This window comes from Poecile atricapillus, chromosome 3 (genome assembly GCF_030490865.1).
Source record: "Poecile atricapillus isolate bPoeAtr1 chromosome 3, bPoeAtr1.hap1, whole genome shotgun sequence".
In the NCBI taxonomy this organism is placed as follows: domain Eukaryota; kingdom Metazoa; phylum Chordata; class Aves; order Passeriformes; family Paridae; genus Poecile; species Poecile atricapillus.
Window position 1 is genome coordinate 31,649,953 of NC_081251.1, and position 15,611 is coordinate 31,665,563.

The window sequence follows — 15,611 nt, forward strand, 5'->3', positions numbered from 1 at the left end:
CTGATTCTGATAACTGCACACCACTGTGCTGCCTTTGAAACTATGGAAAAATGGAGATATTCCAAATCTGCTAAGTCACATGTTCTGTTATCCTGCATTTAAAGACAGAAAACTGTGACCAGTTTTCCACACTTGCTAAGTGAAGCAATGGATGAAACTCTAGAAATAAAGGAAAGGAAGTAGGGATAGCCTCTTCAATAGACATTGGAATAAACTGAAACAATAAATACTTTTATATCAAGTATCTCACCTTCTTCCCCACTAACCAGTTCACCTAGTTGTTCATCAACACCGGAGCACACTTGCAAGATAATTTCATTCTGTATATCCACAATTCCATCAAAATTAGCCACATTGAACACATGCTTCAGTGACGGCTGAGATGCAATTAGCTTGAGTTCCTTTGCATCTGCTGCTTTGATACCTAGAAGTTGCAATAGACAGGACTGTGAGAAGTTGCCATAAAATACAGACAGCTGTGAATGTATTCATGAAGTATCAAAACATCCTCGGATGAAGCCAAGTTTCAATTAGTTCTGCCTTCTGTCATGATCAATAATCAAACTACAAAGTAACGATTAATGAAATGAGGCAGCAGAGTCAGTTTTCAACCAGGGAAAACGTGTAAGTGAAGAATGAGGCCAAGGTTGGAACTATGCTAGTCAGTCATATTAATCTCCATGTAGGAGCTACATAATTACCACCAAATTAATACAGCTGGTGTGTTCCACTCCAGAGGGCACAAATGACCCATTTCAAGGCATACACTTGAAAACAGGAGCATAATGAAATTCTTCAATGACACAGTCTGTAAAACTTACAAATTAATTTTTTATGAATGTTAATCTCCCAATCATTAGAAAAACTCAACATACCCAAGGAAAAAACTTCAACTCCTACGTTGCGAAGCTCTCTTGCAGGAATTTCTACATCATCTTGAGCTTTTCCATCAGTAATGACAATTGCTACTTTGGGAAAGCCTTTTCTTGCTCCAGCAGATTCAGTGAAAGTGTTTTGAACAAGGTAATCAATAGCCTCACCTAAAACCAACATCACAAGTTGTGTCTTATTAGACTTGTATGAACTAGGATTTAAAGCAAATTTGAACCGTGAAATTAAATGCAGAATAAACATGTATGTGGGAAATCTGTACCTGTCATTGTGTTGCCACCTTTGTAAGGTATCCTTTTAATTGCATCAATAAGATCACTTCTTCTGAAATACTGATTTAAATTGAACTCTGTTCTTGTATCTGAACTGTACTGAACAACTCCAACTCTTGTCTTTTCTTCTCCAATGTCAAAAGCTGATACAAGGGCAACCATGAAGTCCAGAATATACCCAAAGTTATTTCTTCCTACACTCCATGAACCATCTACCAGGAAAACTAAATCTGTCATTGCACTTATGGAGCATCCTGGAACATAACAGGACAAAAAAATAAAGAACTCTATTAGTAAATGAGCAATTGTACTCTTACAAATCAGTGAGAAATGTCTAATGGAAATGCAATGGGTAAAAGCCAAAGCAAACAGATATTTAAAATATTGATCTTATCTGGGATATCTTGCTTGGGGAAACATTACTCACATAAGTGAGTTTTCTAACAGGCATAATCAAAAGGGAACTGCTTCTAGAGACCTCTTACACTAATCCATAATAACATATTGTTATGCCACAACAGATGAAAACATCCATACAAAACTTTTCTAAAAGTTTTATAAAATTTTTATTTTGTTACCAGTTGTGCCTTGAATCTTTATTTCCCCATTGTAGCTGCATAGGTTCCTCTGCAAAACCTTTTATCAACAGCACAATGTCTTTCGTTAATAGGACCAAGACACTCATGGACTTGCACAGGTTAGTTGCATGAAATCTCTAGCTTCAACACCAACTTTGCACCTTAATCTTTCAATGCATATAAATTCCTTCTATCCTAGTCCGCTCACAAGTTTTCTTAACTCTGCACAACTTTACAAGTTAACTTCTTTGGTAGGTAACACAGAACTACAATTTCACTTTGTGAGCTAGACCTCAGATATGATGAAGGTCAGATAAGTTGAAAAGCAAAGCACCTTACTTTGTAATTGAGCCTCAACCTTCTTTTCCTCTGGTATCCCTGGGCCGCCTGTCTGAACTGCACAAAGCACAACATGGACAGAATGAATGGGGGAAACAGGGTTAAATTTTTAAACATCAATGAAAAGCACATAAGGAATATGAGAAACACATCTGACAAGCCCAAGAACACAAAAACATAAATGCAGGTTCTGAATATACCATCTGTACTTACAGCTTTGACAACATAGTATTCAGGGGGATACAAATACAGAAAATGTAAATATCTAAGAATTCTCTTTATTTTTACATCTTGTACAGTCATTTCCTGAAAATTAACTGCAACATGCCTGGAATACTAGTATTACCCCTCTCTAAAACTTAGAGGAATTGATAATTAGTAATTTTCCCATGGTTCTTTGTGAAGCCTAAGACATGATACAAAATGTGCCATAGAAAAGAGTCTGCTGTGCATTTTTATTTAATTAAATTTATTTTATTCTTTTTAATTATTAATATAAATTATTAATATAAATTATTAAAGCCTAAATTTCATATTTTAGTATGCATTAAATATCCTGTGTCAGATTTTATGATTATTTGATGAATCTGGTTTGCTTTCTTACACAGGATGACAATCCAATTCATTTGTTACTGAGGTCAATGATTGTGTACCCCTTGAATTCAGCAGATGCAATTTATAGGAAGTATAGCTCAAAATACATAGTGGCCTCCTGCCAATAATTCTATAGAGGCTGGCAGACACTATATCCATGTTAGTACCCTTTGATCTCTTGCAAATTTTCTCTGCATCTACTATGACTAATGGAAAAAGGCTGTTCAGACAGTTCCACTAAAGGAGAGTTTAGGTATGTGGCAATTTTGCTGGAGAACTGGATGAAAGCCAGGTTTTATGAATGACCGTTCAGTTATCTTAATTGGCTTTCTAATTGTACTGCAGCTACTTACTTGTCAGCTGACCAAACACAGGAAGACTCTCCTCTCTGTCGTCATATGAAGCTATTGATACAACATACTCTACATCAGGTATAAGATCTGATATGACAGTTTGGGTAGTGCTAGGTGAAAGAGTAAATTCTTTAGTAGGTCCATCTGCAATAAATATATAAAACACTCAATGCAGCCTTAAAATCCAATAATATTGAAAAGCTGATTGTAAAACAAAATGCAACAGGCAAAAATCTATCTCAAACCCCAGTGATAATTTTAGAATGATACACTTTCTGTTTTCATGAAGTATAAATATTGAAACATGAAACTTTAGGCTAATGTGGGTTTTTTTATAGTGAATAAAATTGCTAAAGTGTTTAATAAATTCCAGGAAATTTGAAACTTGAAATGTGCATACAAAATGTACTATCATCTAAAAAATCATGTCCTGTTCTGATTCAATATCACTGGCTATTTCTCAAAGTGAAATAGAATAACAGCTGTCTTACAGAGCATAATACAATTCTTGAACTTTAAAGTGAAAGCATAGAGAAGGAGCATAGAGTGGTGATTTGACCTTATTTTTGCTCCTTGCAAAGCAAAGGCATCCAAAAATTGTTACTTGCAGTCCCAAAATGGTAAACACTATGGCAAGAATATCTCTGACTTGGAAGAATCACTGTCTTTCCTGTATGCCCTTTACTGCTACCCAGGCTTGATCACAAACTTCTAAAAGATTTTAACAGCTACTCTCACATCTAAGTTAGATATAGGCAAAAATAAACTCAACATTTCAAAACATATAATCACATAAAAAATTTTGACAGAACTCACCACTTGTTGGAACCACAGTTACTCTGTAACCCACTATTGCATCTGGTGGCCTTTTCCATGACATTTGAACATTATGTTCATCTATAATTGTAAAATTCAAGTCTGATGGTGGATTAACTGCAAAAGATTTATATCAGGTAGGTGTTTAAAAGCTTGAACAAGTTTTGGCAAATGAATAAATAAAAAAAAATGTTGAGCAAAGCTTACTAAAATTGTCTTTGCATAAATTTGTTTCCAACAAATATAAAGATATATTGTTGGAAAAAGGGTAAAATAAAAGCTGACGAAATATGACAAAACATCAAAGAGTATATGCATTACAGAGGACAGCACAGAACATATGTTTCTTGAGTTGCCAAGACATTCAAGAATGGCCAGCAAAATCAAGCACAATAGAAAACACATTTGGATACATGTACAATGAGTTCACAGATAATCACCACATATGCAAACATTTCACATAACAATTAAAGGAAATTTTTTTACATGCTGGGTGCAATCCGTACAAGCATGCCAAATCACAACCTGCTTACAATATCATAAGATCATTTAGGATGTGGAGAACACAGTACTCTTCTTAATTAGACATCAAAGAATTGATCCGGTTTTTTTTAATATAGTCTCTGCATATGATATTTCTTATAAATTTGACTGAATATATAAACTTGGCAGAGAAAAGAAACAATTTAAAGAATACAGGAAAAGACTGGGTATTTAATGTTCAATAAAACAATTTCTGTTAAGGTCTAGATATTAATATATATGCAAAATGTATATCAGCAATAATGATACATTGATGTATCATTATATTATAAAATATGGAGAACTCCACCCCTTTGTTCCTAGAAGCCACTAAAGTGACATACTTTGCATATAGCAACAAAGGATTCAGGAATTAAGGGAATAATAAATGGCATTAGCAATGGTTGCAAATTGCCAAAATATTCAAGCTGATGTGAAGTTCTCAAAAATAAAATTCTACCTGTTTACACCAGATTTCTGTACAAGTTCAAAGGTGTAAACTATTGTTTTCATGTTCCCTTTGCAGCAGGTGTACCCATACTAATAGTGGCATTTTAGCATAAAATGCCAGTATGGTTCCAAACAACAAAATGGTTAATTATGAAAAGACAACATCAAAATATATTTAAGGACATTTATTTTACAGAATTTATAGAAAACGGCAAAGAGAGCACCAGTGAACTGAACAAATGACTGCAAATAAAACTTGTAGGAGCTGATGACAGAAGTAACTGAACAGTACAGAAAGAAATAGTTTACATACGCTAATTTGCAGCATCATGCATATGTAAATGAAATGTTGATTATTGTTTTTTTAGCTTCCCACAATGGACAAAGCTTCCATGTACAAGGTTCATTACACAAAGACGTTTCATAAATATTTTATAATGATATTCTCTTTGTAAATTTGTCATGCTTATTCATGCAGTATTTTACTGACTCACTGTCAGTGCATGGTAGGTGTATTATATATTATTGTTTAAATAGGTCTACAAAGTAAGATTAGATCCAGCCATACTTTCCTTAACTACTAGTGAGAGAGTTTTGCAGGCATTTTTAAAAGACAGATCTTCTGTTTCTTAGAAGATCTCCGTCATATGTCAGATTTCATATCAGATTTGAATATCATTTTAAAAGCAGATAAAGTAGTAAATGCTAGAATGTTTAATTATGAAAAGACACTGTCCAATTACAAAAAGAAAAACTGAGCAAAAAAATATGGCATTTTTTCCCTTTTAATTTTCTGTAATTTCCAACGATAGGATAATATGGCTTTATAATACTGATACAATAGATAACACTAGTACTGAAGTAAATGTTATTTTTCCTGTTGTCCATACACAGGCAGTGAGATTAGACCATTAACCTGCATGCACAGTTTATTCATCATTCAGTTTATGAGTATCACAATGCTAGAGATGACAGGGTAGTTACTTAGTATCAAAATCATGCAACACATGTTAATAGTAAAATACATTTAGATGATAAGAATATCATTATAAAATATTGTTTCAGTAGCAATGGCTCAGGACAAATTTAATGCAAAGGCAGAGACAACTGACCTGAGCATGCTTTTAAAAAAATTCAGTACATGGAAAAAGTAGCACCACCAACCTTGCAAGTAAATTGGCATGTTGCAGCAGAGACTTTAGGCTTTAACTGCTGAAGGACAGCAGCAGCCCAACTTGTTGATATCCAAATGACCGGATTCCAGATAAACTGAAAAAGCTGACTGTGAGGAAAAGTCTTTAGCATTTTAAAGGACTTTGTTCAATTTTATGAAAATTCAGCTGTGGCTCTTGGCAGGTAACAAGAATAGTACATTGACACATGAGTGATATATCCATTCATCCAGGTGATCATAGAACAATGGCATTGTAGGGGAACTTGAAAGTCCCCTCATCCATCCCATGGTCAAGACAAGATTGGCCACCCTGTGTCATTCCTGACACATTTTCTCAGATCATTCTTAAGGCCTCCACTATTGTCAAGACTGACAGCTTCCCACAGAAATTACTCCAAAACCTCATTGCCTTTATCATCATAGTTATTTCTGAGACCTAATCCCCATCTTCATTGCTGTACTTTAAATCCATTCATTTTCATTCATTCTCAGCCTACGGCTGACTTATCAAACTCAAGCACTGAATACTTCTCCCCCAGAAATCCAAAAAGGAATCTTGCTTGAGTGAAAAAAAAAGCCTTTTGGATCCAATGTCATCAAAACGTCTTCCAGATGGCCTGTTTGATACTCAGACAGAATCTCCAAAACATCCATGGACCTTCACAGGGGTCAGATTTCACCCAAGTGAAACCAGCTGTGCCGTAAAGACCAAACCATGGTCATATGACTGAGAGTAGTAAGCTGATCTGAAGTACAGAAAAATGTTTAGATGATAAAAACCTTATTGTGATAATAAAGTAGGGCAACTGTTACTCCATCTCATTAAAATTCTTCTTCCAGAAGAGAATTCACCAGTGGAAAAATAATACATCTGCAATACTGAATCAAACCAGAGTTCTAGGGAAAAAAATGCCCCTTGTAGGGACAAACCTTAAAACTTGATAAAATCTTATGTGTGAGTGCAGCTTAACTCCAGCAAGCAGTCTTGATGTCAGGCTACTTGCAGCAGTGAAGTCGCACCTATTCTTAGTGTAGTGACACTGCTGATCCTGCGTCCATCAAAATCCATGCCAAGCTCTCACTGACTTGTCAAGGTACAGGATCATGATCATAAAAGGTCGTGGTTTTGTAGTATTGCCTTCATACAGCGATCCAACTGTCGATGCACAGAAATGCATAGCTCCCCTATGGGTTTCCAGAGGAGTAAAAACATATCCTGCTGCACAACAATCATTATTTCCACAGCATTAATTTTGACCACTCTTAGAACTGCGTTATGATACTTTCCTTAACTGGATCTTCTCTATTATACACCACAAGAGAAAAACAAAAGAAAAAAAATCAGACATAATATACTTAAAACAGTGCCAGCTCTTGTGTTATATACACATGCAATAAGGGTATAATTTCTGAAAAGAAAAAAAAAAATGAAAAGAGGAAAGCATCTTTCTCATGCTATGCAGGTCTTATATGTCTTATATTAGCTTGTATTACTTCACAGGTAATATAAAATTTTACATCATTTTGCAGATAATGCAATGTGACTGCTAGAGGATTCCAATGAATACCTTAACAAGACAGAAATAAAATATAACGGGAATATCAAGCAATTTGTATCTAGAACCAGATTTAAAAGTGATATAACTTGGAAGTAGCTTCCATCCACAATCCCTATGTGAAACATTTTTTGTGATTTCATTGATGGAAAGGACACCCTGTAATCAGCACGTAGAGTAACATGCTAGCCCATGTTAAAATTACATAGAGTCTACAGAAGCTGAAGAGTAAGCCCAGCCTTACCATCCCAGCAATAAGGCCTGCTGAGGCTGGAAGGTGCCAAAACTCTTCATTTACTATTTTTTTCAGAAATGGCATGAATTTGGCACAGCTAACTAGATCATGACCGCAGTTAAGTTCCTCTGAAGTCTGCATTGTCAATGTGACTGCGAGAAGGAATTACCTACAGCCTAGAAATAAAGAGCAGCTTCTCAAAAGAGCAGCTTCTTAGACTTGTTAGATATTCATTGCCAATCACAACACAGAAACATTGCTATCTGTATCTTTGCATTTTTTAATTTTATATATGTATGTGAAATTTTTTCAAGATAGTAAATGCATAAATTTAATTTGAAAAAAGATTAATTTAAATCTAAATATACCTATACAAATAAAGACATACTTATCTCAACATAACACATATATATACACACATTGTATGTATGAATATTTACCAAACTTGACATGTTTGTGCATATATATGTATATGCATGTGTATATACACTTACACATGCATGTATATTTTGCTTTTAATTAGAAGCAGGAAAAACAGGGATGTATAGTCACCCTCATGTATATAAAAATTTAAATTTCACATGTCAATCTACATGGCTCTCTATTTAGGAACTTTTGAAATCAACAGCTTCTTTCTCAAAAGATATTGATATGCCATCAAAAGATATTAAAATAATGGTCCTACCAACCAGTTTCAAAACTTCACCTCTAAGTCATTCAGTCAATGAAAAGTAATGTATTCAACACAGCTTTATTACAAGCCAAATATTCTAATCATCTGCAACTGCTGTGCTGCAATTATTTGTCACTTGCTATACTGAGTGTCCTGGTAACAGATTTTTCACCAGACAAACTTTTTTATGCACAACACAAATGTTCCCTACTTGGATCAGTGATGCCCTCCTTCCTTATCTCCAGACTAGAGAACAGACTTTTCTAGGTCTGAACCAATTCCTGAAAAACTGAAAAGTCAGCACCTTCAGAAGCTCGGTTAGGTTACACAAAACCAATTATTTCCTCATTTCTTTCCTGTGCCTTTGAAAATCCCTCTGTATTAAAAAACATTACATGCTACAGAAGCCATGACAAGATCACAACAGTAACTTGAGGTTATAATTAATAGATTCTTCACATGCCAATATACTTGACTTAACTATAACTAAAATAAGAGCCCTTGGCTCCTTGTGATCACAGATGAAAAAAATACTGTAACAGAAAGGAATTCTGACATGTGGACAGACATGGAATGCACTGGAGTATTTCTGTGCTGGACTAAAAAGCACAAAACAACTTAAAGTATAAAATATAGAATCACATGCAAGGAGTTTAAGCTGGGAGAGAGATAGCAGGAGGATTGCAAAATAAAACAAGAATTCCACTGTAAAAGAAAAGAGCAAAAATGCTGAGCATGAAAACAGATTTGCTTCCTTGACCACCATAAACAAACTTCCCCAGTGAAATGGCATGAATGCACTTAGATTATGTATGGGTTTTACACCGCCTACTCCTACAGTGACTGCCCAACTAGAAACTCCTGTTCTGCTGTACCTCTGTAGAAAAGCTGTAATACCATTACTGCAGCTCACTGCCCTGCCAAGAGCACACAAAGGACTTCAGAGCTGCTATGATGCTGATGAACAGTCAGTTGCATACTTGAAAATTAAGAAATCTATGGACAGCAGCATCAGATAAACACTAGATCTGCTTCCAGGGGAGACTGAAAAGTGAAAGCTGAGGGAGGGCAGAAAATTAAACTTTTTCTTTCCTCTGCTCTCACCCCACCTTCCCATCTCCTATCAAGAATCTTCATCACATTAAATGGCCCTTTTTCCCTTATTCTCCTCTCACTTTTTAATCCCATCAAGTGTCTACCCACACCTTCAATTCAAAATGCATGTCCTGTGAATGGTACATGAAGAATCAAAAAGAACCAAGAAAAAAGACACAGGACTGACTGACTGGTGGGGGAGGATAGCTTTGCCACAAAGTGATCTGAAATTTGGAAAAATAAGACCAAGGGACAAATATTCACAGGAGAAAGTTGGTTCAGCAGACAGGATTTAAGTTGCAATGACACCAGAATAAAGTAAACAAATAATTAAATAATTAGCTAAATTAAATAAGATGCAATTTACTAAATTATGCAAACTTGCAGCACAAAATTAAAACAGTGCAGAAGAATGACAGTATAGTGAAAACAAAAACCCCACTGTATAAATCTTTACAAAATCCCTTCCCACCACACCAAGTCCTAAGGTTTTGAACAAGTCCTACTAGTTTTGAACTTTCTTTTTCAGCACCACTATTTCTCACCCCATTTTCAGCACCAAAAATTTTCATCCCACATTTCCCTGCTCTTCAAAACTCTGGAGCTAGGAGAATCTTCTCATAGAAATATGATCACTCTAAATTAGGTACTTTATTTATCAAACATTTCTGAAAGCAAAGTAATGTAAGTTCTGTCCAAGAGCCCTCTACAACTCTCAAGGTCAAACTTTATCCACTCTTTTGCTTGGCAATAGTGCATCCTCCAACATCTAATCAAGGTCATCCAGCTATGTGTCAAGATTTGCTGTTATAACTCTGCTGTTCCAAATACATTTTTTCTAGCTTTCTTTAACAGTACTGAAGGTATGATTGGTTTAGTCTACACTACAGCTAAATAAAACACCTTTACTTACATTCCGAAATAACATACACCATACGTGTAATTCATAGTGCAGAACAGTAATATTACTCCAGCTCCAAGTGAGCACCCTTCTAAGATGAGGAAGACTGCACAAACACATCCACTCCCTTCCTCCATCAAAACTGTACACTTTCTCTGCTTTCTCTGGCATGGCAGTCCTGTGTTTCAAATGCAACTCTGAAATGACTTCAAATGACCTTTTTCAGCTCCTTTGCCCAAAGCAATGCAGCACAAGAGGAAGGCAGCAGACTGATTATCTCCTTGGGTGACCACACGTTGCACTACTGGCAAAAATGCCATCTTTTTCCAGAAAGCCAGAGTACTTTACAAGTCCCAAGCAAGCACTACTACTTGGGGGGCAAACACTGCAGAGGCATCTCTGACACCCCATGCTTTTAGAAGACATCAGCCAAGGTGACCAGGTCCAGACAAGGGAGCTTGTGGCAGGCCATGATCAAGGAATTTGTTTCAGTTCAAGACAAAAAGAGAAGAAAGGCAAAAAAAATGCAAGTATGGCAGTGAAGATGGGTCTCCCCACAGCTTCAGCTAGAGGCAGGATGCTGACAGGGCTGACAGGGGCCTCAGCCTCCAGAGAGACTGTGCCAAGGGCTGAGGAGGAGAAGGAAAAGGAACGCCTTTTTGGAGGTAACAGTATCACATGCATGCCAGAGCCTTGGAGCTGCCACAGCAAGGCCTGGCCCAGCCTTCCCTTCAGCGGTGCCCATGACGAGTGTCACGGCACTGGCAGCATCTCCCCAGGCGTGTTCCCCAGGTCAGACCCACCACAGAAGTTGAGGTGTCCCTGAGGGAGGGTCCGGCCCCCCGAGGCTCAGCCGGGGGTCGCCCCGCCGAGCAGGGGAGGCCGATGCACCGGCAGGCCGGTGGGGCAGAGGCGCGGCACCCGGCTGGACAAAACACACAGGCGCAGAGAGCCAGACTCTGTTGGAGCATTTTATTTCCAAGTTGCAGGTTGTTGAGTAGTAGGTTTTCTGTTTGCTCTCTCAACACTACTAAAAGGCCAGAGACCAGCCCTTCTTGGTCCATCCTGGGGGCAGAGCCATGGCCCCAGCCATGCCGGGCTGCCCGCCAGTGGCAATGGGCTCCTCGGGGCGCTGCTCCCGGGTGGCCACACCAGCTGGCCTCGTCCTGCCTGTGGGGCGGTGTGGACAGCACACCAGAGGGACAGACAGAGGGAGCTACGGTCCGGCTCGCTAGCCGGGAGAAACACAACACAGAAGGAGCTGAGCAAGGAAGGAAAGGCGTTTCTCTGAAGGAGAGAAAGAAAGAAAGAAGGTGAAGTATTCACACTCATAAACAGAGAGGGAGAGAGCCAGTAGCTCAAGGCTGATTGGAAGATTTGCTGGTCAGCAGGGCACCGGGGCAAGAGGGCAGGGAGGAGAAGGTTACCTTCAGCCTCGATGGAGGAGAGGAGGGCGGCTGCACACAGAGCAGCGACTGCCGAGCACAGCGCTGTCTTCATTTCTGCCCTTTGAGATCACAACAACATGAATGTATCTGCAATGATGGGGAAGAGAGGAAGGGGGAGAAACGAGAAGGAAATGATACATGTGGATTAAAGGATTGTGTGGGTGTATTCATAAAACATAAAAAAGACAAACCGTAGATTTCACTTTTTTCCCTTATCCCCAGCCCCCACCCACGGGACCAGGTTGGAACCTCTAGACTTGAAAGCTGTCCAAGACGACGAACGATCTGTATGACTAACTGGAGAGTCTCGTCTCGCAATAATGTGCCTTTTGTTGCTGAACCCTTTCCAACCACAGTAAGCACATGAAGCTTTTACCTAGTTAGGGTTAATTTGATCAGGGAAGCGCAGTGAAGATCTGTGCCTCTGCACAGGCAGAAGCCAGAAGGGAGCTCCATGACTTCATCGCTGAATGTGATGATAGCTAATTCAGAGGTCATTCCTGCCTTGGATCAAGTAAATGTCTCTTTCAGCTGGGGATTTTAATCGGCTCCTTTTTCATAACTGCTGAACCACTTAGTTAGCTTTGTTTTACTGGTCTCAAGGCAGTTTGGAAACTGTAATAAAACTTTTTGAGGGGTTCTGCCTACAAATGTGCTATTCTTCATTTCTTGAAAGTCTGAAATAGGTTATACAGAAGTGTGTGTAACACACATCTGCAATTTGACACGTCTGTCTAGCCATGATGTTTCAACATCTGATAATTCATTTACATGTCCTGAGAGAAAATATATTTAAAATACACTATATAAAGCTGACAGGCATAGGAGTCTCACAACCACTGCAGGTTTTCTAGTGAAATATGTGGGATTAGACCAAGTTAGTGGTTCTTAATTGCAAGCAGCCATACCTTCATAACTATATGCTCTAGGCCATGTAAAATTAATGCCAATTACTCCAGTAAAACTTCCAAATTATTTTCTTGTCTAAGTAAAGTCTAATATAAATCTACGCATGCATCTAAGTGTTTCTATAGTTTCAGATTTTCTATCTCAAGAAGTAGGGGAATGGCAATTTGAATTAATAAAGTCATAAATGCATCATATATCATAATTAGGCTGCGGGAAAGGATTCCAAAAGCAATTAGGCAACAGATTTTATCAGGAAGGTGCCAAGAGCAAAACAAAAGAAAAATACATAAATCATTAGTCCACAGAAAAAAAATGAAAGGGAAAACAATATTCTTCTACCATCTAAAGAACTACCCAGCACGGCACATTTGGTGGGAAGACACTATGGAGATCCAGGGATCTCCCAGTTACTGACACTGAGCTTAACAGGCTTCATTTGAGCAGCTGTATATAGTTGCCTCAGCCAAACGCCTTTACTGTACATGAAATTACCAAAAGCTCAACAAAAATCTAAGCAAAGGCTTCAGTCTAATGGCAGTTCCAGCAGCTAAACCAAACAGTAATATTGACCATGACACTAACACAACAAAGACCAAGGTTAGTCTTAAAATGCTCTGAAAGCTCCAAAATTGTATCACTGTTCTGCGTGGGAAACGGCTGCCCCTGGGCAGATCTACCGCATGTTGCAGTGAGTTTAACGATTGCCTAAATTGAATGCAAAAGGACGTTTTGTCCTGATAATCTTGTGCGAGCTTTGACTGCCATCTTTTGATCATTTTGGAAAGCAACAGAAATTAACCATCTCACAAAGGCATCTAGGAATTCTCCACTGTTGCAGGTCTACCATTCCTAACACACGTTTCATGAAATACACCACCTCAGCCAAAGCATTCATTTGCTAACCTAGAAATACTGGTCCCTTCTCGCGAATTCAGGCGTGAAAGAAGCCCTGGAGGTGGCAGAGGACACCTCCTGTCTCAGCAGGGACACAACAGACTTCGTGTAAGGACTAAAGGTTTTCTCACTGATCTTTAGAGACCACTTAGAAAAAGTCAGACACAAGCTTTCACAGTGCCAGTCCTATCTCTCGCTAATTCAACCTACAGAAGCTTAGCCAAAGCATTTCTAAACCACACAGTGCACTGCATTTACCACTTTCAAGAAGGAAAAAACTAAAGTAAACGGAAAAAGAAAAAAACAGCAGTAAAAGCCCGCTACCCATCAAAGATATAAAAAACTGGAAGCAGGAGAAAGTATCACCGGCAGCTGCACACACAAGGGAGGGAAGCGAGTGCTCCTGCCAAAGCCGCAGCAGTAGCGTGCCTGCAGGCGCGCTGGGTGCTGACAGCGGGCTCCTCCTGGAGCCTCCAGCCGCCGGGAGCCTCGGTCTCCGGGACACCACCGCCCCTGCCCGGATTTTTGCCCAGGCACCCGTCGGCCGGCAGCGCTCGGGGCCGGCATCCCCCCGGGTGCCCTTCCCTGGGCTGACAGCCAGCGGCCTCGGGGCGCTCTGCCCCGCACCTCTCCGCCCGCCCGGCCGCACGCCTGCAGCCGGCTCTGACATGCCCGACGCTCGCACACACGCTGCCTCCTAATCCCGTGTCAGCTTCCAGCCCGGCGCTGCTGGCCCTGCCTAAGGTGCGCTGGAAGGAGCTGCGTGCGTGGTGCGTGCGGACAGAGCGGGACACGGGGAGCGGGCAGGGGACCCCCGCTCCTGCGCGGGCACACACAGACCTGCCGGGGTGGCCGCAGGGTGCCGGGCTCGGTGACGGGACAGCTCCTCCGGCGATGACTCCGGCGGTGCCCGCAGCGGCGGAAGCCGCAGCCGTCGGACCTGGATAAAGGGAGGATAAAGGATGAAGCTCCGGGGGCACCTTGTGGAGGGAGCAGCAAGTAGCAGCAGCGGCGAAGGAGGAGCAGCGGCAGCGGCAACTGCGGCAACAGAGGAGGCGTCTCGATTACTGTAGCTCCCGATGCGAGGGGTCTGTCTGGGAAGACTTGCCTTCTCCAAGTGGGAAGAGCCTCTTCTCAATCTGCTACTTAATAGAGGGCTGTTCCCAACTCTCAATTTACCCTCGTAAGCGGTTACGAAACTTCAGGGAAGGTGGACTGCTGCCACCGGGTGATATATGCGCTGCTGTGCTCCAGCAAGGAAGGGGATCCACTTCTGGAAACTGGCGCATACCTCCGCGCATTCCTGCGGCATGAGACGGGAGCCGCGGCGGCAGCGCGCCCAGAGGCAGGGGCCCGGCCTGCCGCCCCCTCCCTCTCTCCTCTAGGCTTCCCAAACGGGGAGGACACGGGAGGGCAGTGGAAAAATTGAGTCTTCGGGCAGGCTTCGAGGGACGGCGGCGCGTAGGGTGTCCCCGGGCGGGGGGGGAGGGTGTTCCAGCAGCCCCCGTCGCCCCCGCGGAGGACCCGAGGCTGGGCTGATCCCTGGCACAGTCTTGCAGAGCAGCGCGGGCACTGCCGGTGGCGCGGCCGGGAGCCGTGAGGGCAAAGGTGACATAATCATTGTGACACGGTTCAGGTGTGTCTGGCCTCAACGCTATGCAGCCATACGTTAAACATACATTAAATACACCCCCCCTCCCCCCCGACAGCCCTCCGCCTCATGGGTGTTTTACTTGGAGCACGAAGCGCCGCGGGCGCCGGGAACAGCCCTGCAGCGGGGTGGGTACGGCTCCCCGGGCCGAGGAACGGGGCGCACGGCAGCACCGACCCTCCCTCGGACCCCGCGGAAAATCCGCGCCCGTAGCCCATGTCTGAAAGTCCGTGCCTTCCAAAGGAACTTCACCTTCCAAA

General features: G+C 41.0%; 1 protein-coding gene across 1 annotated transcript in view; it reads right to left on the minus strand.

Annotated features, from left to right (window-relative positions):
• The window catches only part of COL12A1 (collagen type XII alpha 1 chain), a 100,246-nt gene extending 85,304 nt beyond the window's left edge, over positions 1-14,942 (minus strand). The window contains exons 1-8 of the mRNA XM_058835058.1: positions 14,541-14,942; positions 11,877-11,984; positions 3,844-3,960; positions 3,028-3,171; positions 2,081-2,137; positions 1,154-1,417; positions 876-1,040; positions 251-424 (exon numbers count right to left, since the gene is read on the minus strand). Coding sequence (XP_058691041.1) covers positions 251-424; positions 876-1,040; positions 1,154-1,417; positions 2,081-2,137; positions 3,028-3,171; positions 3,844-3,960; positions 11,877-11,949 — 994 coding nt within the window. The 5' untranslated portion in view covers positions 11,950-11,984; positions 14,541-14,942. The remainder of the gene's footprint in view (positions 1-250; positions 425-875; positions 1,041-1,153; positions 1,418-2,080; positions 2,138-3,027; positions 3,172-3,843; positions 3,961-11,876; positions 11,985-14,540) is intronic.
• Positions 14,943-15,611: the final 669 nt, after the last annotated feature.